Genomic DNA, 22,712 nt, shown 5'->3' with positions numbered 1-22,712 from the left:
GAATTCCCATCACCTCCATTACAGATGTTTCTGGAGCTCATATATCTACAAACATATGATCAAATGTTACTAAATTCAGCTTTATGTACCTCAGTAACTGAAAACGGAAGGTTTGAGCTTTCTGGTATGCTAATCCAATTCTTATGCGACCTTAAACCGAGACCGTTTTTGAGGAGGCAAATGACTTCTTTCTGAAAATGTGCTTGAATACACTTGCGGTTTATCTCGCCGAGAGGAGAGTGGCTGCTCTCAGAGTTTATTATGCAAATGAGACAATTTGACAGATTGCTCGCAACCCTTCATAATCACTGTTCATGGACGGCTGGCTGCGGCACGAGCCGTTTCACTGCGTTTATACCGAGCTTTTGGGCTCTTTTTACTAAATATATATATGCTCTCAAAACACTTCAACGGTACTTATCCCGAGCACGATGGGTGCTGCTGGGTCAACAGCTTTTATTGGCCCTGAAACAACATTTCTGGCCAACTATAACAGTTGATTTAAGATAAATAATTGAGTTTGTAATGTTGTTGTTGCAACAAGCTTTATTATGGTTATTGCTTTATTGGCTACTGTCCACTTATAGGCCTTTAAGACCTGTATGCAACGATATCTCGACATGCTTTATGATTTCATGATTTAAATACCCGCCATTTTTTGGGGAATCAGAAGCACATCTGTGCCAACGGTGATAGTAATAAAATAGTAAATTCTTAAAGTTTAATGGTGATTATTGAATGTAATACAAGAATTGAGAGCGCTAAAAAAAACATACAGATAAAAAAAAACATTAAAATGTCAAATGACATTTAAAGTATTGTCACTGATTTTGCTGCGTGCATTAGCGCTATAAATACTGCTAAACGTTTATATTTTATAATTGCACATCAAGTGTTTTTGTCTGTTTTGTGCCCTCAGCTAATGAAAATTATCGTGTGCATGTGGATGGTTGTGCTTCATTGTGTGGTATGAGGCTAAAGTTAGTAACATTATTCAAAATCTTGTGTCAGATGTTTTTATTTTACTCACGGCAATGAATAAATCCAGTTCTGCACTACCAAGGGTAGGCTAGCTCTTCTCACTTCTTCTGTGGGCTTTAGTTTTATTCACTAGCATGACACTGTGCTGCTCTCTTGTGACAGAAACTGGAAGCTAGTTACTTTTGCAGATTATTTACTTCAAAACGAAGCCCAAAGGAATATTTCCCGCCCAAATAGCCACATTGCTCATAATGGATCCTGAAGATGCTTTTTATAATGAATAATTTACCCGATTAGACAATAACAGCTATGTGAAATGAGACGAGATCTCTCATGTTAATGGATTCCGTGGGTATGATAAAAACAGAATCTTTTTCCTAATTTGCTTCTGATAAAATGCTCTGCTGTGGTATATCTTAGGTTTTTACTACATGAAAAAAACATGGTTGCTATAGTTAAGCCATGAATTAACCATGGTTTTGATACACTAACCATAGTTTATCCATGGTATTTGTAGTAAAACTGGTTTTACAAATGATAATCATCAATACACCAAAAAAAAACATTGTTACTACACTTTTACTACAATAATACGGGACTGCATATTAAACTGGTCTGAGGTGCAATGTGACAGATTATATTGTTACATTCTCTCTTACCATCTGTCGAGTGTTTTTCCGACATTTGGACAGTGGCATGCTGGAATAGCTCCACAGAGGATGAAGCAGGTGTAGAAGATGGGTGGATAGTCGCTTATTGTATATGTGCATGTGAATCACTCAGAGAAAATGTGCTAAAATTCAAAAGAATTGAAATAACTAGCTGTTACAAAAAGTACCATAGTGATACAGTGGTAGTGATGGTATCAGGATAGTACTTTGAAATATACACCATGGTATTTTCAAGAATTGCATGTTAGCCTGCTTTGATCTATGTTATGTTCATATACAATGGTATTTCCACAGTACTCAAAAAACATGGTGCTATCATGTTATATTTCCCAAAAAACGGTACAATGTTCGTAATACCGTGCTACTGTTATCTAAGCAGTAGTGAGAGGGTACGTCATAAAACAATGTGTGCAGAGCGTGTTCCTTCTAAACTCGATAAGAACTTAACTTAAAGGCATGTTTTGAGGACCAGATCTTCACAGACATCAGCACAGAGTCATTTAGACTCCAGAGTCATTTGTTTATTTTCGAAAGCATTTCCTCCAGCAGTTCAGAGGTCAGGATTTATGGCCAGCAGCCATATTTGGTAGATCTTCTTCTGTCTTGTCAGAGGTTATTGCTGAAGGCTCCTTGCAGTGACTGATGGATCACTGACAAGAGATTGTTGTAACATGTCTGGATAATTACTTACCATGGAAATCAGTGCCAGTTTTGTGGGAATATTTGATTTGTTTGTTTTGCTTTTCACTTAGGAACCATTTGATCTAGTTTTCAGCGCAAGAGCCTTTGACATTTAGCGCGTCTGTACGCGTTCGACGCATGTGCACAGCCACATGCGCTGTTCGGGCCTTTCGAAAAATCGGGTTGCACGCCACTCCAGAGGAAACAAAACACAAATGAGCAAAGTATATTTTGGGTTTTCGACAGAAATAAGTTGTCGGAGCAATATATAAACAAGCCAGCCGCAGTAAGTTTCATTTTATTTGTTGTTTAACAGAGAAATTAATGATAACGGCAAAATATTTAAAAAATGGCGCAAATATTGGGTCACTGTTATACAGAAAACAATAATTCAGATAACACTTATTGTAATGAAAATACAGTGGTATTACCATCTAATACCCCTTGAAATAGTACGTTTAGCTTAGCTTGATGAATAGCTACATTTTAGGTGCTTTCAGTTTTTCTTTGTATTTATTTTATTTTATTGTCAAAATTAATAGACTCGTAAAATGAAAGCTCCTAAACTGCATGTATAATAATTTTATAGCACTAAGACGGTGTTTGTTTAAAAATTTCCCGTCAGCTACCCAGTCATCCATCATGTTGATTTGGATGCTGTTAGTGTGATCCGTCTGGAATCGTGCTGTGTGATTGTTTTATTTTTTTTTATTTTCTTTGAACGAGTTCAAATAGAGGGCGTCTGTAACACACCCTCCCTCTGGGTTAAATGACTAGAGCTTTCTTAAAGGCACCTGCCTGGTCGAGGCTTAATGCTGTTCTCTCCAGGAGCCACGAGTGAGTGAGTGTGTGTGTTCGCACGGCGTGTTGTGAAACAGTGAGACGGCCGTGACCTTGATCTGTACCCGTGTGCCAGGGTGCCGGCGTGGGCATCAGGTGTTGGCATCTGCGCTGCAGGTGCCCGTGCCCAATTAAAGGGGCGGCTTGACAAGCTGCCCGGTGGGCATGGCAGCAGGCCTTTAATTTAATTACATGGAAATGCACTGATTCAGGGTGAAATCAAGCAGAACGTGTCTGTTTGTTAGCCGCAGATGACTGCCACTTGACTGACAGAGCACTTGGATTCAGGTGTGCTGGCTGATGGGTGTTTTGGGCTTATTAACACAGGTTCACTGCGCTGGAGGACCTACCGCGGCGTATCATGGATCTGTCTGCCTGATGAAGCAATAAAGCTGAATTTCCTTGTATAGACTTAGAATTAAAGGGAAAGTTCATTCGAAAAGATATTTTCCACATTTCAGCTGGTGTTGAAATGTCTCCTTTTTTATTATTGTTATATTTTATTCTCAAATTATTAATGCTAACAACATCAGCATTGCGTGACTATGAGTATAGTATGTATTCGCATGTAGATTCAATTTCTGTACAGTCTAATCTAATTGTCATACCATTCGAATTTCACATTAAGAAATTCTTTTAACCCAAAAAGCAAACTATGCTCCCTTCGAACTGGTTTTCTTTAAAATACAAATCTTGTGTAATCCCAGGCTATCTGTAATCAGAAGCACATTTAAAACTGGAATATAATTTCATTTCATTCACATGTTTTTCATAAACACATTACAATCTGCCATCAAAATGATACATTTAATTATTCAAGCTGCTGTGAGAAAAGGCTATAAACGATCCTCCACCTGCAGAATCCTCACATGCGATATAGCCTACTAGCCGGGACAACTTCTTTATGTTTACAGACGTGACGTAATAACGCAGTGCCATGCTCAAATTTCCCGTACCACTCAAATTAGAAAACATTATTATAAGATGACCGTTGTGAATCGGGGGCTAAAGTAAGGTGATAGTCTTGAACACTGGCTGGTTATGTACTTGCTCAAATGTTGATTTTGGATCATTTTTAACCCAAAAAAAAGTTACGTACTGCAGCTTTAACTAGTCTTTAATAATGTTCTCAAAACATTAGCACAAAAACATAATGCATTGTTTTATTTCTGAAACGTTTGACGTTGATCTAACGATTTTTGAAATGGTACTACTTGTAACTATGAGAGAACATTTCAAATGTTATGTTCTCATAATGTTTGCAAAATTCTAAAAGAGAATGTTCCCTTATGCTTTTAAACGTTTCAAAAATTTTAACCATTCTGTGTTTTCGTCCCAAAATTAGTAGTTATTCAGAAGCAGCATATGTAACTTGGCGGAAAATTGTGTATGACACAACTGAACAATATTTCTGGAATATATCATACTGCCCTTCCCTGGAGATGCTCAAACGACAAGCAGTTCACAATCACCGCTCTGAGAGATAGTTCAGATGAGTTATAAACTCTTAACGTCTGCTCTTAACTTGGCCGAGAGTCAGCGTCTGCAAATAACCCTAGACAAGCCATAAAAGTCGGTGGCATAAAGTAAATCAGGTCATAAGTTCAGCCGTATGTGTTTGGATTATAGTGTCTCATTCGGTCATGTGGTTTGTGTTATTTGCAAGAGAAGTGGATCAGCTAAACTTGGCAGGCCTTGCGAGGAATGCATGTGCGATGCCGAAAAGAGTATTAATCATCAAAGGCACAAGTGCAATAAACATATGTCTTTACGTAAGAGTTTATTTACAAAGCAAAACTATGCAGAGAATATGTTTTTCTTGCTAATTGCGTAAGCATGCAAAATGCCAGATGTTTAGCATTAATTGTGAATGTTAACTGTTGCGTTGCGTTAAATGATCGACGACATGTCATTACCACAGTAAAACAGACTGTTATTGTCTCATAGATGAATATAAAGAGAGATAGGGATAGTGGTGGCAGCTAACAGCTAATTACAGCGCAACACATGTTGTTTTCTCAGTGCTGATGGATGTCTATAGCATGCTATGCTAAAATGTTTCCTAAGTGGAAACAGACATTATGTCCTCTAAAGTTCCATAATTGTCAGAGATTCTTCATCTATCAGCTGTTTATTCCGGTCATGAACGCTCACAGGGCTTTAGCTTCACCCCACACAAGTATCTGATCTAGTGCTAATACTTAACAGAAGTACAGACCCTTTGAAGACATTTGGTAAGTACTAGAGTGGAAAAAAGTTTGTAGACTTGAAAGATGTATTACCCAGCTGACAAAAATAAGGTCTAAGAACATTTAGCTAATGTTCCCATTAAGCTCACATTCTGAGAACGTTCCTTAATGTTTGATAGCTCATTTATTTTTAAAAGACAACGTTTTTTAAAGTTTTTGTTCACTTGGATGCAAAGGACTGTTTGTCAGGATCACAAGCAGTCATTAGTCACTGGCGTCTGGTGCTTTAAAAAGCTCTTCCGTTTCCACTGTCGTGAATTATTAAAATATAAAGATGCAAAAGTATTTTCCTAGAACCAATAACCGCACGTGCAAAATTAGAGTCATTGGAGCTGTTGATACACACACAAACAGACCATTTAGAGACCATCTGTTTATTCAAACGTCACAGAACATTTCTGCCCACTCTGCGTTGGTACTCAAAGCTATCAGAGGGGGTCTGGTATTGATTTAGCGTTAGACCCAGAGACTCCTTCCGCGAATAGCAGCGATGAAGGAGGAACAGGATGGCGTGTCTCATCATCATCATCATCATCCTCATCCTCACAGTTGTGTGTGTATTTGAGTGTTGGCAGGATGGAGGTGATGGGAGGCAGAGCTTGAGATCTCTGGACTCTTTGGGATCCGCGGATCGAGACTGAAGGAATGCGCGCCGGACTTGCACATGTTCTCAGGTATTGATATAAGTCTATATAAGTTTCGCTTTTGACTTCAGTTTATGAAGCAGGCTAAATATCGCAAATGAGTTTTGTTTTGTCTTGTTTGTTTGGATGTAGGCTACTCGTCGGGAGTTTTACGCGTTGTGGATGCCAAACATGCCAAAAATAAATTAATAATAATATATACTATATGTATGTATTTTTGTAAACTTAGCCAAAACTGAATCTGAATATATGTAAGTTGTACAAAGGTCTGTATGAAATGACGTTAAAGTAGCTATAACGTGACATTTTCAGTCCTTTTTCAGAGTTTAATACACTTATGCTGTTTATAGACATATCAATTGATTTAAAACAGCAAAACATATATTTTTGTTTTTGTGCCAACATTTGAAGAACATTGTAAAAGATCGATCAGATAACTCCACAGCGAACACAAGGATGTTCTAACGTTCTATTATGTTTGGAAGATGTTACTTCTGAATGCTTTTCAGAACGTTCAAGCGTGCGGTTTTTAAAAAAACGTTACAATGAACGTTAAGGGAACAAAAAAAAGAACGTTACATGAATGATGCATATATAAAATGAACAAAAAAGTTCATTAGACCTAATACATAACATTGTGTCATATGAGTCATATTTGTGGAATATTTTGGAGGTCTGTGGTATAATTTTATAATATAAGATGCATATTTTAAAAATGATTGTAATCATGAGTTTGAGCTGCATTTGTGCATGGTTGAGAAAATTCACCTTTTTCACATGAAATATACAAAACGTTCACATGAGTCCCCTTGCCTCGTAGTACTTTGTTTTTTAACCTGTTATCTAACATTTGATGCATTTCTTAATAATCTATTCTAGGCCTGTCTCGCTTAATCTCTAGTTCTTCAGAAAACTCTCATGTTCTGGTGCGTGAAAACCCCCCAGAAATCACTCATCCGAGGAAACTTCAATCAAATGCATACATCTGAAAACAGCTCTTGAAGAGTTCCTGCACGAACCTTTTGTTTTCTATAAGAGTTTATACCATGCAGAATCATGTAATGCTCTCATTATACAACAAAACAGCATACAGCCGTAATCGTATTTAATAAATAATCTGTTTTGCCGATGTTTTACACTCCTGCATTTCCACACATGCAGCCAAACGCTGAAAACCTCAGATGTTGAACGCACACGTATGCAAACTGGTCGCAGATTTCCCGGCCCACTCTCTGGCGCTGACATTCGCTAAGCTGGTTTCTGGGCCTCATTTGATGGAATTTGATTAGGAGCGCGCCGTGGAAAGCTCTGTGTTTGGCTAATGCAGTTTGTTTTGGAATTACGCTGCTAAGAGAGATGCACAAACACCATCAGCAGCAGGTTTCTGTACACTGGATCCTTATTAACGGCCATTACTAGTGGAAACGCCACTGAATGTATTCAGGCTTTTGCCTGATGATTAATATCGGCACTTAAGGTAGCCGATCGATCTGAACACGTTTGTGTATGAAGAAACTCATGTTTAATGGCCAAAGTGGAGTGGATCCACTTCACATTCCTTTGGGATTTATGTGTTTTTCAGACAAAAAAAAACAAATGTGGCACAAAATATCCCTGAGATCTGGATGTTTATACACTGAACTTCTGCAAACGCAGTTCAGATCTTTGCATTAGGATGCATTATTTACAATGTTGGCTTTAGCATGATGCAAAATGAAGCAATCAAGGATACACATTAAAGTGAGTTTAAGGGATATTGATGAGAAGAGGGCCTGAAACTATCTTAATTGCATTCAAATCACTGTAACTCGTGGCCTCAATTGAACGTATGATGCTAATAAGCAACTACTGTTAGTTGCATTTATTAATAATAATAATCCGAATAATAAAGTATTTTATAGCAGCTTGGCTCATTAATATATAATGTGCGGTCAGCTTTGAATGAATCTTATCCAATGAGAAGTTAGAATACAAAATATGCATGTATTTTAAAGCAGTAAATAATGAGTAGCTGTGTATTAAAATCACATATATTACTTTTGTAAAATATATTGATAAACAATTACGTTTAATAATAATAACAATTATAAAAAACAACAATAAAAATAATAGGTCATGGTAATTATATTACTTAATGGAAAAATTCTTAATAATAATAATAATATGTTAATTAAAATACTTAATGGAAAATATTATTTAATAATATTAATTATAAGAATAATAAAAGGTTAGGCTAATTACCTAATGGAAGAATATTTTCTAATGTAATTAAAATATTAAATTAAAATGATTGTAATTATTAATCTTGATAGGTTTGCAAAAATTCAAGGATTTTTATAATAATAGTTATTATTGTTATTGAGTTACAGTAATTATATTAACGCAAGAATGATTTTACAGTATAAAAAAATAATAAAATAAGAATATGACCAAATTAAATGGTTATTATTTTATTAATTATATCACTTACTGAAATAATAATATTAATAATAAGTATTATTATTATTGGGTTAATGGAGGAATTGTTTGTAATTATTATTATTACAGATTATTAAACATAATTAAAAAAACATGTTAAAACTTTAATTTCAGCAAATGTTATGTTTGAGGCTAGTTTATTGTTGGTATGATCTGCCAGATCTGATTGTTCATCAGATATCTGACGTTTCCTCATGACATCAGTGGTGGTTTGCTCTAAAACGCCGGCGGACACTACATGGGGACATTTCGTCCATCACGGCCCATGTTTTAGTTTCTGTGTGCTGTCGAACGTCTGCTTAGAATGAAGCATTCTGTACTATTGCACAAGATGTTGGGAAAAAATACACGCGGGGATGTGACTCGTTTATTCCGTTTGCTAGCAAAACAATATCTCAGAACCAAATGAGTCATGCATTAGTGCTCAATCCTGGGGAATACAGTGCTCAGCCATATATATATATATATATATATATATATATATATATATATATACGGAGTGTATATAGCCTGTCTTGTTGGCAAAGGCTATTTACACTAACTCCGTCCACTAACTGGGAGTTGTGTTTTAATGTTGACTAATTGGGTTAGTCAACATTAAAAAAAGATGCCAAATTATCATAAGTTTCAGTGGTGTAGGTGGTAATATACATGCTTTTTGACGCGATCGACCCGAGTTCGAATCCGCCTTTTGCCGAACTTTTTTTCTCCCTTTTCAAATCTCATTTTGCATCAGAAAGGTATTTATTTTAAATAAAAATGAAATAATAAAAAAGTTTAAAATAAAGTATCGGGTAGGGTTAGGGTAGGTGTAGGGAGGGCTTTATTGTCCCAATAAGGTGGCATGCATTTAATAATTTGAATTAAAAATATAATTTGCACTCAATACGTTATTATTTTGTACTGTTTTATAATGTACGACAATACTGAGGTGCAGATAATTGCCACTATTTGCAACAAGTAGTATAAATAGCAGAAAATCTTGCTATTTGCACTTAGTGTAAATAGCATATCTTTACAAAATACTGCTATTTTCTTTGGTGTAAATAGCATCCATGACTATTTACACTTATTGTAAATAGCATCTATCACAAAAAAATATGCTATTTGCACCTAGTGCAAATAGCCGCTGCCTATATACTGTATGTATGCCACATTTGATCAACAGTAAAAATCAATGAGTTTTCCAAGATGCCACAACATTGCACAACACCGAAATTTCAATTCCCGAAGAATTGGAATAAAATTTCACAGGTTTGTGTTTTATCTGTATTAACTTCATATTACAGGTTTTTAAACTATGGTAACTTTTTAACATCATGTTAGCTAACGGCTTTTTCTTGTTGTATTGTTAGCTTAGCTAAATCACCTGCTGAAGTCTGTTGCAGATATCGATTTTCATACATGCATGTAATAACGGACACACTGCCATCTTGCTCTCGAATGTGCACCGGCTTTGACCACTCCAGTATGGCGGATGGCTTTTATATAGCGGCCCATTGAAACAGCTGCTAAGAGATGGTCTTCACTGCAGAGCACAAGATCCAGGGGGCGTGGTTGGATCCAGATCCAACTCCTCCCACCTTACATACACCACCCGTCTCCACCCCCTTATCCCTAAACCCACCCATCTCCACCCCTAAACCTACCAGTCTCCACCCCCTAGATGTGGATCCAACCATGCCCCCTGGGTCTTTGTTCTACAGTGACGGGCTACTGGCCGCTAATAAGATATATACCTATACACAGTGTTGGGGAAAGTTACTTTTAAAAGTAATGGATTACAACATCGCATTACTCCCTAAAATAGTAACTAATTGTGTCGCTTAGTTATGTTTGTGGAAAGTAACGGATTACTTTACTTTTGCATTACTTTTTCTCGTCTGCACTGGGCTTGCTTGTTTATTTTTAGTATAAACGTAAAAGCCCTTTCCAAAAGTATAAAAAGTGTCAGGCTGAAGGAAAACTCAAATAGACAGCTCAAATAAACCTTTCAGCTGTGCTGCCATTCTGGATTACAAGAAGAGAAGTTAAACACTGAAACACAAATAATATCTGAAATCATGAACTGGATCATCAAAGGTCTCCAGTGAAGACATTGGTTAATAAAATGGGATTACATATATAAAGGATATCTGTGTTATTTAGCATATTTATTATTGCAGGTTTGTGCCATTATTTAGAGTTTGTATTTCATTGTTTTTATTCATCTTGAAGAATACTGGATCTGTTTTTGTGCAAGTGAGATGAGTAAATGCATGTTCACATTAAGTCTAGAAATACAGGAACATAATGTTCACATCGCACACACTTTACTTGCGATTTCTCTCAACATGCGGACAGGAGAGCTATCAGTCAATAAATGAGAAAAAAGTAACTGGCATTATTTGAAAATTAAAAAGTAAATTAATAAGTAATGTGTTACTTTAAGTAGTTACTTGAGAAAAAAGATTACTTGTGAAAAAGTAATCTTGATTACTCTTTAAACACATTAATCTAATTACTCTCTAAAAAGTAATCAGATTTTTTGCAAAAAAAGGGATTACTGATCTGATTAAAGTAATCTGATTAAGTATAAAGTAATCTGATTACTCTTGAAAAATTAATCTGATTATTCGTTTAAAATTCATCTGATTACTCATGTCACTTGTAATGATTTACCCCCAAACACTGAGTACGTTTACATGGACAACAATATTACGATTTTAACACGATTAAAACAATACTATGATTAAGAATCTACCATGTAAACAGAGATTTTTGATTACCTTAATCCGAGCATGATAAGGTAATAATAAAAGAGCATGGCTTCAACAACGCCGTCATCTGTTTGCATGTATAGCATGACAAATAATGAACTACACTTGAAGTTAAAAATGAAACACCCAAAACTGTATATGGCATCATAACGAAGACAAACTATATGTTTATACGTGAAATTCTGGAGAGGATGTCAGATGACATCGCATGGGGATGTAATGATGTGTGCCATTAATCGATCTATGTACTATAACATGTAGAAGAGTAACATGAAAGGAATGTTCTAAAAGCAACTCGTAAACACCTTAATCATAATATTGTTTTATTCAGAATAAGGTAAATAATTAGATTACTGATATCAATGTAAACATAGTCAATGCCTATATATATCTATGTGCTTAGCGCCATTTCTTAAACATTTCCATTGTTTTTTCTCCATCGCTGGTTCACAGAATGAAATAAACCCATCTTCAGCAGTCGCCATCATGGTTTCATCACTGTTCGCCATTGACAAAACGTCGGCGCCGAGCAACGCGACTCCGCTTTGCTTCTCCATCAACAGCCCGCCTTTCAGACACAACCACACCATCGCCTCGGCGTACTTCTCGGCAGTCTTCAGCAGTCTCGGCTTGAGCTCCAACCTCTTCGCTTTGGTGGTTCTGGCCAAGACCTTCCACCACACCAAGAGCCGCTCACGCTCCTCCTTCCTGCTCTTCCTCAGTGGGTTGGTCTTCACCGACTTCATGGGACTGTTGGTCACCGGGTCCATCGTAGTGTCCTTTCACATTACGCACTTCAATTGGCGCCAACTGGACCCTCATTGCCACTTCTGCAACTTCATGGGCATGTCGATGGTGTTCTACGGCCTTTGCCCGCTGCTTCTCGGTGCCGCGATGGCCGTGGAGCGATTTGTAGGCATCAACCGACCCTTTGCCCGCTCCACTGCCACGTCCAACAGCAGGGCGTGTTCGACGGTGGTCATGGTTTGGGTCACGGCCGGCTGCATCAGTCTCCTGCCGTTGGCCGGATTGGGAAGCTACCATCTCCAAATCCCCGGTTCCTGGTGCTTCCTCAACATCAGCTCCAGACCGCTGGATATGACCTTCGGTTTGATCTTCTCGCTCGTGGGTTTGCTGTCGCTGGCCGTGTCGTTCCTGCTCAACACCGTGAGCGTCATCACCCTACTGAAGGTGTGTTGCGGACAGGACAGCGCTCAACGGAGACGAGACTACGAAGTGGAGATGATGGTGCAGCTGATTCTGATCATGACCATCGCCACCGTTTGCTGGTGCCCTCTGTTGGTGAGTACTACATTGACAATTGATGAATACTAAGTCTGTTGGCCAACTGACCAAAATGAGCTGTTTCCAAAACCTAGTAAGAAGAAGGAATCTAGTAGAGGAGTATTATGGGTTCAGTTAAGCTAAATCGAAGAAAAAGTAACTTTAACTTTCCCTTCTTTAAAAAAATAATAATAACGTACAACTTATGAAATAAAGGGGAAGATTTACAGCTTTTTTATTATTAATAATCACAATATAAATGTATTTTAAGTAACATAATTACCCAAACCCAATCATGATCATCATCATTATCCTAACCCTAACTATTATTATAAAATGTCCTTCCATAATTAAAGTAACCTATTAATACAATACAATACTGCCAAGACATTCTTGCATTAAGTAATATAATTAAACCAACCAATTAATAGCAATAATTATCTAAATAATTAATATTAATAAAACAAGTTATTATTATTATTGCTATAGATTTTTTTAATATCTTTATTATTTTTTGTATTTTGCTACTGCCAAAACATTATTGTATTAAGCAATATAATCAACATAACCCAGTAATAATAATTCAAATTCAACAATGGGTAAAAGGCCCCACTCATTGTCTTGGTCACACACTTGATTTGATATTGACCTACGGCTTATCTGTTGCTGACGTTGAGCTCTGTGATACTTCTTTTTCTGATCATATACCGGTGTTGTTTACTACTCTTCTTCCTTCATTACCTAGCATTACACCAACTCAGGTATGTTGGTCTCATATGTTGACTGCTCAATCAGGTACTGACTTCTCAAATATGTATCTGGAGGCTCATCAACCTTTTATTTTAGATCCTATCATTTCACATTTGAGTGTTGATGAACATATATTCAAATATTTTAGACCTTATTGCACCACGCAAGCGAATTAATTTAAAACGCAAGACCCAGCCATGGATAAATAGTGACGTTCGGGAGCTCAGACAGCAATGTCGCCAATGCGAACGTAAATGGAAGAAAGACAGGCTTCAAGTGTCCTATGAAATGCTGAAAGACTCTTTGTACATTTTTCAAAATGGTGCTAAGGCTGCAAAGGCAAAATATTTATCAGAAAGGATTGCCAAAAACTCTCATTGCTCTAAAACACTTTTCTCAACAATTGATTCTATCTTAAACCCCTCAGTGCAGATTTTTCCAGAGATCTCACCTTTACTTTGTGAAAATTTTCTTACGCATTCTGTAGACAAAGTTAACAATGCTAAGGCTCAATTAGCTATTATGGCTAATCCTGTTTTAGACCCCATTTTATCTGCTACTCAATGGAGTGCATTTGAATTGGTTACGATACAGACATGCAGAGAAATCACTTTAAAATTGAAATCCACTTTTTCCTCCTTTGATATTATTCCATAACGATTTGTGAAACAAATTTAAGCCCAGACCTACTGACTATTATTAACAACTGCCTAAAGACAGGGACCTGAATGTTTTAAAGTAGCTTCTGTGACACCAATTTGTAAGAAGCCTTCACTTGATACTGCCGATTATTCAAACTTTAGACCGATCTCTAATCTAAAATTCTAGAAAAAATAGTACTTATGCAATTGCAAAGCTATTTGAGTACTAACTGTATCTCCGATATTTTTCAGTCTGGTTTTAAAAGCTTACACAGCACAGAGTCTGCCCTATTGAAGGTTTTTAATGATGTTCTAACATCTACTGATTCTGGTAATACTATGGCCTTAGTGCTTTTAGATCTCAGTTCAGCGTTTGATTTTGTTGACCATGGTATTCTGCTATCTCACTTAGAGCACTGCATTGGTATTTCACTTAGAGCACTGCATTGGTACTTGATTGGTATCGGCCATTTTTATCCAATAGAAGATTTTTAGTTAGTATTGGTCAATATTCCTCTTCGGTAGCACATTCTTCATGTGGTGTTCCTCAAGGATCAACTCTGGCGCCGTTATTGTTCTCGCTGTACATGTTAACCATTGGTTCAATCTTTAGGAAATTCAATGTGTCATATCATTGCTATGCCGATGATACTCAGCTTTACATACCACTTAAGCGCAATGACAAGTCTGCTTTACACCAACTTACAGCCTGTCTCCAAGAATTGAAAGCATGGCTCACTAATAATTTTCTGCATTTGAATGACGATAAAACTCAAATTATTCTGTTTAGGCCTAATGAGAAAACCGATCTGAGCACTGTTGACCTGGGTTCACTCTCCCCGGATTACTCTTCTGAGGTCAAGGATCTGGGATTCATACTGGACAGCGACCTAAAGCTGAATAAACAAATTAATTCTACTGTGAGTGCCAGTTTTTAACATCTGCAAAGATTAGCAAAAGTCAAACCCTTCCTGAGTAGGAGTTTTGAGATTATAATTCATGCTTTTATTTCTTCGCGACTCGATTACTGTAACTCGTTATATTATGGGCTGCCTGTTGCAGCTATTCATCGTTTACAACTGGTTCAAAATGCGGCTGCACGTTTGCTCACAGGCAGTCGCAGAAGTAATCACATCAAACCTATCTTGCGTTCATTGCACTGGTTACCGGTTAGCTGTCGTATTCAATTTAAAATTCTGCTATTTGTGTACAAAGCTCTGAACAACCTTCCTCCTTCATATCTTTCTGAGTTGATTGTTGTACACAATCCAGCTAGATCGCTTAGGTCACAGACTAAGCAACTGCTTTTGGTTCCAGTAGAGTTTGATGTTAGCATATGGCTAAGCTAACACTCTAATAAGCAGAAAAATACATATCACTTGCAATTACTGAGTAAAATACTGCCTTTTTAATTACATTTAACTATTTTATAGTATATATAACTCATCCACCATTTTCAGGTTGTTTCTGGGAAGAGTCATTGGAGTTTGGTTTTAAAATAGCACCTACGTAGGCAGCTTACTAGGTTTGGAACAGTCTCAAGTCCACTAAAAAAGTAACATGCTTCCTGTATGTTGACATGTCAGACTTTAGTTCGTATCGGATTCAAATGAGCCTCGTTTCAGATCCAGATGTTGGCAGCATCTGGTTTGTACTCGCAGTGTGACGATACAAGAATTGCTTTCTGTAATCGTCCAAATCGGTTATAATTGCTCGTGACACTGCTTGTTTCCGGTCTCGTTTATTGTAATGCAGAAACACTGCGGCGCGAGGCAGGTGCAGTACTGATGGCGAGACCAGACGCTTTGCTCGTCAAAAAACACGTTCAGAGTTTCACGTTCACACAGGAAAATGTCTGAGAACGTGAAGTCGTGTGAGAACTGCTGATAAGACTAATGGGAAAGAGCCATTTCCTGTTGAAGGGAAGAACAGGAAGTCCAAAGCAACAAACACACACTTCCCATTTCTAACAAAACTCAAATTCATCGTTAGCCAATCATCTGTTAAATTAACTACAACTGAGTGTTTCTTCAGACTGTGGGCACTTTTATACAGCAGGGATTGTTTTTAAACCTTTTTTGCTCTATGAAGGCTTCATTGAATCTGTCTTTTACTGTGTGTGTGTGTGTGTGTGTGTGTGTGTGGTGTGTATGTGTGTGTGTGTGTTGTGTGTGTGTGTGTGGATATACAAGTAATAACTAAAAAATAAAAAATACTTAAAATAAACTATATTATGAAACATTGAAATACCTTTTTATGTATAGATTTTGTTTTTGTTTTTCCAAAACCTAAAATATGAAAAGCCATCCCAGAAATATTAATAGCCTATAAGTTAAATTAAAGAATTTAAAGTAAATTAAGAATGTTTTTTTGTTTATATATATATATATATATATATATATATATATATATATATATATATATATATATATATATATATATATATATATATAGTATTCATTTTATATATTTTTATGTTTATTTTTGTAATATATTTCTATTTCATTAAATTCAAATATTATAAGGATTTATCATTTATAGATTTTTTCTTTGTCCAACACGCAAGGTCCATCAAAGAAATATCTAAATTAAATTAAAAATAATTTTGAGTTTATTTTTGTAAAATATTTATTTAATTAAGTTCAAAATATGTTATATATATTTGTATGTAGATTGTTTCTGTCCAAAACTCTAAATCCATCAAAGAAATATTAAGCAAATAAAATTATATATTTTTATTTTTTTAATCTATTTTTATATTTTATATATTTTTATATTTATTTTTATCATTATCCCGCCATTATCCATTATCTGCCTTTTTATGAATAGATGTTATTGTTTTCCCTTGCCCAAAACTCAGTTTCAGTACTAAAATATGAATATCTATCACAGAAATATTAGCTACATTAATATTTTCACATCTATATATCATCACATATGAATTACAAATACAACCTGAATAAAACATGGAACATAAACCATTTTAATATTTATTTTGTGAATATAATTTACACCCATTTTTATACAAATTACAAGGCTCATCAAATTATTTAAAAGTGTATTTAGAGATGATGAGAATGATAAATATTACTTAATATTATTTGATGATTGTGTCACAAATATTGTTTTATTGTTTGTCCTTTCCAATTATGCAGAACTTTCATAGTATCATAGTATGCAAAAAATATATAATTTATTTGTGCATATTTAGAATGCATAACATGAAATTAGCGTCATCATCTTTAAATGTCATTTCCAGCACTATAACATCCGTAAGCCTACAGATCCCATAGTTGAATAAACACGCTCCTCCAGCTGGGACTCACAGCCAATCATCTGTAAGCAGGAATAAACACTCTTCTGTCCTCGTCTGATCGCTGTGACGCGTCTCACCTTGTGTCTCTGGACAGATGTACATACTGAAGACGGTCGTGTGCTCGCTAGCCGTTGAGCCCTTTAGCGTTCTGTTCTACCTGCGATTGGCCACCTGCAATCAGATATGTGACCCCTGGATTTACATCCTCTGTCAGGAGTCTAGACTGAGGCGAGTAAAGGCTGATCCAAATTGTGATCCGAATTACAGCGAGCACCATTCACACTCACACGCTTATCAGTAGCGAAATCAAATGCTGCAAACCACTTCTGGCTCTGTGCTGATTCATAACAGCCACTGACCGCTGACACCATCATCCACCCAACCACACTAATCAGAGTTTCTGCCAAAGTACCGCACAACTGTTTTAAATATACATACACACACACACACACACACACACACATATATATATATATATATATATATATATATATATATATATATATTCATTCAAGTTTTTATTTTTATATATTAATTACAAATTAAAACAACGTTATTATATATATATATATATATATATATATATATATATATATATTCAAGTTTTTATTTTTATATATTAATTACAAATTAAAACAGCGTTATTATATATATATATATAGACAGATAGAGCGTTTATTTTAATTATATATTAAAACAAAATATTATTAATTATAATTAATTATTATTAATATACTTATATTTTGTTATATTATAAAAAATAATATATTTATACTCTATTAAATAGAAACAAACATGTAAATAAATATATATATAATTAAAATAAATACAAAAATAGTTATAATTATATATTTTAATTTTTTATTAAATCTAAATACTATTAATTAAAAATAATTATTTAATTTATTTGTATTATTATTTGTAATATTTAATATTTTAATAAATATATAAATATTTATGTTTATTTAAATTGTATTTTAATTAATTAACACTAAATATTATTAAATGAATTATTGTCCTCATTTGTTAGTCACGTTGGATAAAAGCGTCTGCTAAATGACTAAATGTAAATGTATTTATTTTTTATAAACTGTTATATGTAATATTTTTAATAATATCATATTTTTGTTATATGTTAATATTAATAAATATATAAATGTATGATATAAAATAAATGTATAATATTAATGTATGCTGTAATAAATGTTTATATAGTATTTATATTATATTATTTGTTATTTGTATTATGTATTTTATATTTATTTTATGTAATAAAACAAACATGAGCATATAATATGCATATTATTAATGTACATATAGATATTTTAATGACTTGTAAGTAATAAGGTTCCCACATTTTCTTTGTAGTAATAATTGTTACAGAAGTTATCGTATTTTGGCAGAAACTGTACTTACCATGGCAAATGTTTGTATTTTGTGTCTTGTTCCAGCAAATGCACTGTTTATTGGTGTGTGTGAGCATGTGTATTTTGTCAAGTTAACACTCAGCAAAGGTCAGTGATTCAGCACTACTTTTATCACTGTATTCACTTTATTTCTGCTAAGTGTTTGTGTTAACAACAAAACCATTTGTTATCTTGCAGCTATTTGGAAAAATATCCAGAAAAGTCATGTGATATTTCATCAGTTTCATCCTTAAAAAAAGAAAAATGTTCTAGCGTCCAAATGAGAAGCTGCTGTTAGCCTCACATGGCTCATTTTATTTCCAGTATCTTGCTTTGTTTTGCTTTTATTTTTCACAATAATAAGGTCAACCTTAACCCTAAAATTAAAAGAAAAAAAATTTGAAATTATATGTTATTATTTTTATGTCCATTAAGCATGATTATTAAACTCATTTTCCCCTCATTTTTTATTTATTTTAATTTATTTTTAAGTTAATTGAAACATTGGTTTAAATTAAATAATAATGAATAAATTGAACACAGTACAACAAATACAAGAATTGCACAGCGGAAATGAGAATGGCTGATTAATCAGTTTCTTGTATTTCTGTCTTTTGATTTTAGGGGTTAAATATGACCTAAACATCTTCCTGACAGATTTCTTGAGATCCACACCAAAAATATTGGGAGAGATGCGAAAAACATTTGTTTTCACATCTGTATATTATTTGGGGGGGGGGGGGGGGTATATTTAGTATCAACAATATGCAAGTAAATATGTTCCTGGAAATTGCCTCCAACATCCCCAGATGCTACATTCTGGTTATTCCCATTGCAAAAATCCATTGGTTTTCGTAAACATTTCGAAATGACAAAGCCTAGCGACGGCAATGTTTGCGCCATAGTGATTGTGTTTATATTATTGACTGACTCAAGTGGAGTTCAAGCGTTGGCTCGCACTCTGTGTTCCTCTCATCACCCTCTCGTTATTTTCCTCTCAACAGGTGTTTATTGCGCAGACTGTGCTGTCAGGCAGTGAGCTCAACGTTCGCCACCTGCTTCTCTGGCTTCGCTTTGCAACAGGGAACCAGGTCCTGGATCCCTGGGTCTACATCCTATTCCGACGTGCCATACTGAAGCGCCTTGCTCCCAGGATGGACTGGTCCCGCAGCTCCATCATCAGCATCTATCCGACCATCTCGACATCCTTCCGCAAGCTCACACGCGCCTCTCTCAGAGGAACGATTGACCGTTTGGATCACGTCCGGCCGAATCCAGGCAAAGCCAGACAAGAGGATACGCCTCTACCTGTGTTGGACGCCACTACGGCATCTAGTTCTATTTAGCAGCATTTATTTTCTACTTCATTAATGATTTGATGTCTAATGTGGCGCCCAATGTATGGCGTGACCCACCTTTTGAACACTTTTGTTGGTGCATTGATTTTTGGAGAGGTGCTGACGGCCGGCCCGGCCTGACACATTCAAGAAGAGTATATTTGAGCTCTCAAGATGTGGCGAACTCACATGAACTTGGAGAGAGACGCTGTTGAGGAAAACGTACTGTAGAAACTTGAATGGGAAAGTGGGCGGGGCTTGGTTTTTCCAGTTAGCCGGTGATTGGATGAGGAAACGTGACAGTTGGTTGGAGGGGGAGGGGTTTCGGGATGTCATTTTGGGGTGGAGCCTTTGCACAATAGTACTCACCCACTTTTTCGCATACATTTACCATTCAAGTCTTCGTAAAAAAGTTAAACCAATCCATGAACCAAGCCAACCAACTACGAGGTGGATCACAACATTGCAAATTCCGATTTAAAGCAAAAAAGTATTTGAAAATAGGACAAAAAGGCAAGAATGTCTACTTAACGGCTTTAATAATAAAATTTAAAAAAGTAGAAACATGAAGACTTCAGAGGGAAAGTGGGTGGGGCTTTAAGTGTGTTTGGTAATCTCATATTTGGGGTGAAGCCTTTGCACAATCATGTCAATTTTTTTTTTTCCATTAATTTCAAGTCTACGTTAAACAGATAAACCTGACCATGAACCAAAACAGCCAACAACAAGGAAATTATGTCATTTTGGAGGTAGAGCCTTTGCACAATAAATCCTGCGCACTTTCAGTGGTTCCTAGAGTGTTTTTCCCAGAGGGATTTTTAAAAGAGTTAAAAGCAACGAACCAAACAAACCAACTAGGGGGTAAATCACAAAATTAACTCTCATATAAAGCAAAAATGTATTTAAAATCTGACAAACAGACAAAACTGTATATTCAATGGCTACAATGAAAATGTACAGTAGAAAAGCGCAGACTGGCCTCGATTTGGGACGACTGGGCAGTTTTGGCTCGATTCCCAGACAAACACCCTCCTTTTCCGTTCTGATAAGACTATGAGGACCACACACTTGTATAAAATGACAGACAACTTTCACCACAAAAGCAATTCTGGTTTATTTCTGGCCTTGTCATGCAATGTTCTAATCTTTTGAGGAATCAAGCAAGTATCATTACCAGCACAAATTTGGTTATTCTTGTGTGAGGAGACACAAGGTTAGCATCAAATGCTGTCAGAGTGAATAATCTCGCATGTAAACCCGAGCAATGCTGTTATTCATCCCTCTTGTGTTTGGATTGTTTTGGCCAATTGTTCTCTTAAGTATTTGTATATTTGGTTGAGATCATTTTTGGAAAGCAGCGTCGCAAAAACCTAGCGCAGACTGCGAACTGAATCTTATCAGCTAGTGTACACTTAAAACAGTTTATTTTCTGTAAACAACATGGATTTATGGTCATTTTTGCATCATATTCCCAAACTGTAGAGCTGTTTGGCCAACAGTAACATGACTTGCGAAAGAAAACATGGCTTGAACTCAGTGATTGTCTGGTGTCTGCGACTTCTCAATAGCGTTCGCACACAACTTGGTTACAAGCAAGGGGTTTTGCTCGCAGACTGTAATCATGATGATGAGCTTCTGTCTTGTAGTGTGCACTTGGCTAAAAGGAAAACAATTAAGGATCAGTAATGTCAACTAGATTCATATCAGCTTCCTCGTTCTGCAACAATTTCATGGCTACAACTGCTAATGCTAAATAAGCATTAGCATGACTAGCTGCAAATAAACCATGTTAAATGATTCAAATGACTTCGGTAATATGCTGTTTTGAGAGTGTAAAAGTGGGCGGGGCTTGATTTGATCAGTTAGCCAGTGATTGGATGATGAAAAGAGACAGATTGTTGGAGGGGGAGGGGTTAAAATACTGGGCGGAGCCTTTGCAGAATAAGTGCACAATATGCCCTGCCCATTTTTCAGTAGTTCCTAGAGTTTTTCCCATTCATTTTGCCCATAAAAGTCTTCATTAAATAATTAAAAGCCACAATCAAACCAACAAGCTACGAGGTAAAAAAAAAAAACAAATCTCTGATTTTAAACAAAAAAGTACTGGTATTTGCAAATTGGACAAAAAGACAAAGATAAAAGATAGTATACTTGAAGTACTACAGTCCCATGAAGGATTACGAATAAATTTACGAATAAAATTACGACATAAATTAGAAACAATGGTCAAATAGAAAACAATTGAGTAAAAGATTCGATTGATTTATATAGATTGTCTGTATAGAAGATTGTCTATATAGAAATAACATTGTACATTTTATTGCGAAATATATATGTGTGTGTGTGTGTGTGTATACATACACACACACACAAATATTTAAGTAGTTCGAGAGCATAGAGAGGTTGCCCTTCACAGAGTAGTGTGTCATTTACTTGTCGCCATTCCCTGATTGGTGGAATTTTTCTGCAGAATCATGGGTAATGTAGTTTGTTCACCAGGAATTTTGCTGTTTAACATGATATTTTTTATTTTTTTTAAATAAGTTGAAATAAAGAGTTGAGATAAAGTGGATATACCATCAAATAAGGACCGCGTAGCTCACAGTGGTTTTATCTGTAACGTTTACCAAAAAACAAAAATTCCTCTATGGAGAAAATGAATGGGATTTTTACTT

General features: G+C 35.7%; 1 protein-coding gene across 1 annotated transcript; it reads left to right on the top strand.

Moving 5' to 3' along the window:
• The first annotated feature begins 5,809 nt into the window (after window positions 1-5,809).
• Window positions 5,810-22,665, top strand: LOC306875334 (thromboxane A2 receptor-like). The gene is made up of 3 exons (XM_079425828.1): window positions 5,810-6,096; window positions 11,757-12,605; window positions 19,705-22,665. The coding sequence occupies exons 2-3, from the start codon at window positions 11,790-11,792 to the stop codon at window positions 20,044-20,046; spliced, it is 1,158 nt and encodes a 385-aa protein (XP_079281954.1). The 5' UTR covers window positions 5,810-6,096; window positions 11,757-11,789; the 3' UTR covers window positions 20,047-22,665.
• The last annotated feature ends 47 nt before the right edge of the window (window positions 22,666-22,712 follow it).

The sequence above is a fragment of the Barbus barbus genome (genome assembly GCF_936440315.1).
Source record: "Barbus barbus genome assembly, chromosome: 9".
NCBI lineage: Eukaryota > Metazoa > Chordata > Actinopteri > Cypriniformes > Cyprinidae > Barbus > Barbus barbus.
This window is presented reverse-complemented; position numbering and strand designations above follow the sequence as displayed.

Bases quoted from the DNA above. Each gene is read 5' to 3' on its own strand.
- LOC306875334 (XM_079425828.1), top strand. From the start codon at position 11,790: ATGGTTTCATCACTGTTCGCCATTGACAAAACGTCGGCGCCGAGCAAC. The intron at 12,606-19,704 runs GTGAGTACTACA...TCCTCTCAACAG, and splicing joins TTTGCTGGTGCCCTCTGTTG to GTGTTTATTGCGCAGACTGT.